General features: G+C 31.3%; 2 protein-coding genes across 3 annotated transcripts; one reads left to right on the top strand and one right to left on the bottom strand.

Moving 5' to 3' along the window:
* The first annotated feature begins 468 nt into the window (after window positions 1-468).
* On the top strand, window positions 469-2,482 carry Dpm3 (Dolichyl-phosphate mannosyltransferase subunit 3). The gene is made up of 3 exons (XM_085661986.1): window positions 469-635; window positions 726-953; window positions 1,036-2,482. Exons 2-3 carry the CDS (start codon window positions 726-728, stop codon window positions 1,084-1,086), a joined length of 279 nt encoding a protein of 92 aa, XP_085518112.1. The 5' UTR covers window positions 469-635; the 3' UTR covers window positions 1,087-2,482.
* Window positions 2,237-5,445, bottom strand: Rad23 (UV excision repair protein Rad23). Of its 2 annotated transcripts, XM_035867572.2 has the most exons (7): window positions 5,196-5,445; window positions 5,045-5,117; window positions 4,503-4,659; window positions 4,062-4,235; window positions 3,595-3,926; window positions 3,058-3,375; window positions 2,237-2,956 (listed from the first exon to the last, which is right to left on the bottom strand). In XM_035867572.2, the coding sequence occupies exons 1-6, from the start codon at window positions 5,259-5,261 to the stop codon at window positions 3,104-3,106; spliced, it is 1,074 nt and encodes a 357-aa protein (XP_035723465.1). In that variant the 5' UTR covers window positions 5,262-5,445; the 3' UTR covers window positions 2,237-2,956; window positions 3,058-3,103. The 2 variants fall into 2 exon arrangements, with proteins under 2 accessions (XP_035723465.1, XP_035723464.1); XM_035867571.2 differs by having other exon boundaries at window positions 2,237-3,375.
* Between the last annotated feature and the right edge of the window lie 2 nt (window positions 5,446-5,447).

The raw sequence follows: 5,447 nt of genomic DNA, 5'->3' as shown, positions 1-5,447 counted from the left end.
AAACGATAGAAACAAATCTAACATTAATTTATTACAAAATATATTAAGATACTACGAAAATAAATGCGCTTAGTATTCATTTCGTTTTTCTTATACACATCCCAGATTATACAAATTATATAATAATGTGTGTGCATTACGTTTCAGTTAAATAATAATTAAATATCCAAGTACGTACCAATGTCTTTCTAATGCACAAATTAAGTTTCGTCGCTCGATCGCGAGATGACAGCACTTATATACGACAAACCTCATCTCGAAGATAAAGCAGTTTACTACGAGGATAAGCAGTTATAATTAGGAATTAATATTACGTCGATAATAACGATATTCGCAGCGGATACATTGTCGACCGTAGCGAAAATTATAAATGAACGAAAACAATTGTTTATTTTAACAAAGAAAGTAAAAAAAAAAATGACTTAACAAGTCGATGAATCATTTTCGATTAACGATTAAACGTACAAAAAGTAAAATGTAGTATATTTCTTATCTACGAGATGGCTCAAACGTAATAACAACTATGTTGTCACCCTCTACCCGATGATAACAAATGTAAGAATACGTGGACGTGTTGGTCGGCGACGAATCGATCTCTGTGATAATTCCTACTTGTCTAGTATTTATAACGTGAAGTCAGTTACCAATGTTTTATAAACATAATCTTTATCGGTCTAACATTAGAATTGGAACGTTGTTTTATATTAATTCACCTTTCTTTGCAGATGTCTAAGTTGACGGAATGGCTTACGTATACTAGTGTACCTTTAGGTATATGGCTAGCAGTGATCACCGGATATATAAATCTTTCTTATGCCACGGAATGGCAAGAAATATTTTTATTCCTACCGCTTATAGCTTTACTTGTATTTGGTTTTTATGCAACCAGTGTCGTCTTATACAGGACATTTACATTCAATGATTGCAACATGGAATCAGCTGAACTCAAAAAAGTATATTATCTTTTTACTCCTACAATTGTCCTTATACGGTAGATCGATTAACATTTACTTTTACTAATTATTGAAATTGCAGGAAATAGAAGAAGCTAAAAAAGATTTGCGTACAAAAGGTATTTTCTCATGAACAAAATGAATATATTTTTATACTCTGTATATTAAAGCGTATACCATGAATATACACAATTTTGAACAAGTTGTCTAAGATTCTTCCATTTTATTAATATTTTCATTATTTAAGCTATTAATTTCATGAGCTCGTCAAATTTTTATTGATAAATGTTGTTGTTTATTGATAAATGTAGCTATATAAATGCAACGAAGATATGTAACTCTGCTAGAAAAGAATATTTGTAATTAATTATTTTTATCTAATAAATGAAGATACATTTATTTATGTTTTTAAGTATTACAAACATATTGAAAACAGTGGAAAAGAAAAAAACAAGATTTTGCTGCTTCAAAGTGTCTCTAGATCTAAAAATGAAGTATAGAATAAGTTGGACTTGAGTTTTTATACATTATTTTCTAAATTTCTTTCAATACAATTGCTTCATAATTTGCTGATAAATAAAAATACAGTACTGTTATATACCATTTACTCGAGGATAATCTCCTCAACATCGTTATAATATATTTTCAAAGAATTCGTATGTATGTACCACATACCATCCACGCACGCACGCCAGCCAGCCAGCCAGCCAGCCAGATACATACACGCATGAGTATGTACTTATACATTATGTAGTTACAAATAACGAATCCTTACATACGCACATATGCATATAAGAGGAAGATAAAACCGAAATGTCAAAGTTAACAAGCAGATAAATTTTTGACGACCATATCGAAGCATTTTGTCATAGAGAATACTTTTATTTTTTACTTTTCATTTGTTTTTTTTTCTTTTTTTTTATTTTTTCTTCGTAAAAGCTCTCATCGATCAGAGTATTAATCTAATGGTTGCAATCGGTGACTATAAGTCACGCCGTATCTACAATTTCTATATATTTCTCTCGCAAAATCGTATATGATAAAAATCTGCAAATTTTATACTCACAGAGTTATCTATGTATATGAAATATTAATATATTTAATATTTTCATGAAAATAATATTTTTAAGAAAGAAGTTCTTAACAAAGAAGTTTGATGCACGTATACGTATCAATTAAAATTTCTTCGTTATATTACTTCAACGCTAGAAACTGTGTTATAATCGTTTAATGCACATTTAATGGATTGACTTGTTAAATTTCTCTTTCATGTGCAACTATCTTTTATTATTTTCGTTTAAAAAATATCAAGAGATCAATTTTTTTGTTTCTTTTTCTTCCTTTTTCCCGTATTTTTTTTTTTATTTCTTTTTTTGTTCTTTTCTTTTTTCTTTCTTTTTTTTTCTTTTTTCTCTTTTTATACATACGCGAATGTACACGCATATACAAGCACTAATTCCGACCGTATATGAATGCACCTATATTGTTTTTACATTAGAAAGTCCATCAAGTGCACAAAAGTACATTAATGAACTGGAGATACATATGTATAGACCTTTCGCGCATACGCACAATTATTTATTTAAATGCACGCACAAAAGGTGTACTTTTATTTATTGTTATTTACCGATCTATAGCTACCCTTAGTTTTGAATGTATAAATACAATGAAATAAACGTATATTCTATTAACAGACTACAAATGTTACGTGGACTTTCTTACGTAAAAATAGTATTAATTTGCTCCAGACGGTGAAGAAGCAAAGATTCATTACCATACGACTGTTATCTATAAGTATGAATGTATTAATACAAGCTCCAAATGATTCTTTTATAGCCTGCAATATTGATGTGTTTTAGGTGAAATCCATCATGGATATAGCACAACAAATAGAATTTTATATCAGTGTGTGTAATTTTAAATTTGTTGCATTTCCAGCCATTTTGATACATTGATGAATATATCACATAAAATTTAGCTTGTTGGTATACATATCAATTCTCCTGTATATAATGAATAAAATATCCTAAACATGTACGTATATTTACAAACAAAGCAATCGTAATTACTGTGAAAATAAGTGGTTATGATGTAATTTACCCACCCTTTCTCAGTCCATTGATATTTCAAACTCATACATATGTATAACTTCAGTCATCGAGATTTTGAGATAGCAAAAAGTTAGCAGCAAGATTCTCATTTTTTTCACATGCAAAGTAAGCTTGTACAACTAGATGTTCTGGAAATCCTAACGCCGTCAACCTATCAATAGCCTCTCTGTCTTGCGGTGTTAACTGAATCATTTCAACAGCCGCCCGTGTACTAGATCCACCACCTGAAAGACCACCTGGAGCGGCCGCAGATGCTACCGCTGCTGCAGATACAGGCATAACTCGTGCGCCTGTACCACCAGTTGTTTCTACTGCATTAAAAAGATTCACTTGTGTGAGCATCCATTTATAAAGTTCACATCAATATACTTGCCAAATTTTTAATTTTTTTAATTCTTTTTAATTTTTTTTTTGTTTTTTTTTGTTTTTTTTTTTTTTTTAAATTTTTTTTCTATTTTTTTCTATTTTTTTTACTTTTTTTATTTTTTTGTTTTTGGTTTTGTTTTTTTTTTTTTTTTTAACAAACGAACCTGGCTCATTCAGCATACGTATAAATGCTTCCTGATTCTGTGAAATGTGCTGTAAAAGGGCAGGATTAGTTTGTCCTATTTGCTGGAGCACGGTATTTAAAAGTTGAGGATTTTGTTGAATAACTTGGCGCATTTGTTGAAACTGTGGTTGCATTCGCAAGAATGCTAAAGGATCTTGGCCTTGATCTTGAATTTGTTCTTGCGCTTCTGCAGGATCCTCCAATGGATCCTCAAATAGTTGAGCGGGTATACCTGTCAGAAGATATTCAACCGCCCTATCTGGATTGTTGAAGCTCGCTCGTAAAGCCTGTTCAACTTGTTCTCTCTCGTATCTAATAAAAATGAGATTAATTGAAAATATAAAGGCGTTTATCTGTCCGCATACAAATAGATTATTTATTTCTTATTCTTTTGTCTCTCTTTCTCTCTCTCTCTCTCTCTCTCTCTCTCTCGTTTCTTTTACTTACCCCATATCCATGATATTGTTTACCATTGTATTGTATTCTTCACCCATCAGCAAGGCACTCTCGGCTTGTCCTCCAGCAGCTGCTGGCTCTGTCACTGTAGATTCTTGCACATTTGTCGATGGTTGAGATACAGTTTGACCGCTAGGGTTTGTACTAGGTGGTGGTGGTGCTGAGCTATGGCAAAAGATAAATACCATGAACTCGCCTGAAATATCTTAAGAATAACAATTTTTTTTTTTCTCATTCGTAACTGCAACATAAATATTTACATTTAAAAACATTTATTCGAGGTTTAATACCTTGCGACTCGTCTTATTACCTTTCTAAAATATCATTTTTATATAGACAATAGTTGTACTTTTCTTTTCCAATCTCAAACTTTTAAAAAAAACAACACATTTTGGAAACGACAAATTCATAAACTGTTATATCATTGAATACCTGGTAGTTGTGTCTTCCTTATTGTCACTTTCAACATTGTGCTCTTCGCTCGCAGCCGAACCACTACCAGCTTTTGGTTTTGTAATCATTAGAACTATAAATTTCTTTTCATCGATACTATACTCCGTAAGGGGTTTGTCATCGATTAATATTTTTCCTGGAATAATTACATGTATATTTCAATATCGCATAAATACATCACACAATGCAATAACATATATATATATATAAAATACGTATATATACGTATACGTTGATCTCGAAAGAGACATTGAAAAGAGACATTGGTGTTGGAAACCATTCGTCGAAAAGGAAAGAAAAAGAAAAAGAAAAAACTTTCAAACTTAACCTGCAATAGCTCATACGTGATATAAATCGTTGAAATAAAATTAATTACGCGGACATTTAATGTATTATATGTGAAACATTTCATAATAATTATATGCACATATATATGACGGAACATTGAAAATCATACAAACATAGTCGCAAATGTTATAAATTCGGACGAGAGAAAAGTGAGGTTATGGGCTTGAATTTACCAGCATATATTAACTTTTGGTGTTCGGTAGGGAAGCCTTCTTGAGTCTCGATATGTTTCTTAAGCTCCCTTACCTGCAAGGTAACATATAATTTTTCTAATTAACCGAAACGAAGCTACATAAAATTCGATATCACTACGTTTTAACTCACCGTTGCGGATGGTTCAATTTCTACCGTAAAAGTTTGTTGCTGTAAATTTTTCAGAGTTATAATCATATTGTAGAATTTTCAAAGAAACAATATCCCACTTAATGATAAAATGAAGTTCGAGAATCTCCTTCAACAAGAATAAAACGAAGTTTTGGCTGAAATCTTTTTAGTGATGAGTCGGCACTGCTTTAAGCAGCTCAAAGATACATAATCCGTGGTATAACGCGAGAGGAACAACGCACTATCGTATGA

The sequence above is a fragment of the Vespa mandarinia genome, chromosome 16 (assembly GCF_050613455.1).
Source record: "Vespa mandarinia isolate Hongniang chromosome 16, ASM5061345v1, whole genome shotgun sequence".
NCBI classification, from domain to species: Eukaryota; Metazoa; Arthropoda; class Insecta; order Hymenoptera; family Vespidae; genus Vespa; species Vespa mandarinia.
Note: the sequence above shows the minus strand (reverse complement) of the source record. Positions and strands in the feature narration are given on the sequence as shown.

Bases quoted from the DNA above. Each gene is read 5' to 3' on its own strand.
- Dpm3 (XM_085661986.1), top strand. From the start codon at position 726: ATGTCTAAGTTGACGGAATGGCTTACGTATACTAGTGTACCTTTAGGT. The intron at 954-1,035 runs GTATATTATCTT...TTGAAATTGCAG, and splicing joins AATCAGCTGAACTCAAAAAA to GAAATAGAAGAAGCTAAAAA.
- Rad23 (XM_035867571.2), bottom strand. From the start codon at position 5,261: ATGATTATAACTCTGAAAAATTTACAGCAACAAACTTTTACGGTAGAA. The intron at 5,118-5,195 runs GTGAGTTAAAAC...GTTACCTTGCAG, and splicing joins AAATTGAACCATCCGCAACG to GTAAGGGAGCTTAAGAAACA. The intron at 3,376-3,594 runs GTTCGTTTGTTA...TTTTTAATGCAG, and splicing joins ACGTATGCTGAATGAGCCAG to TAGAAACAACTGGTGGTACA.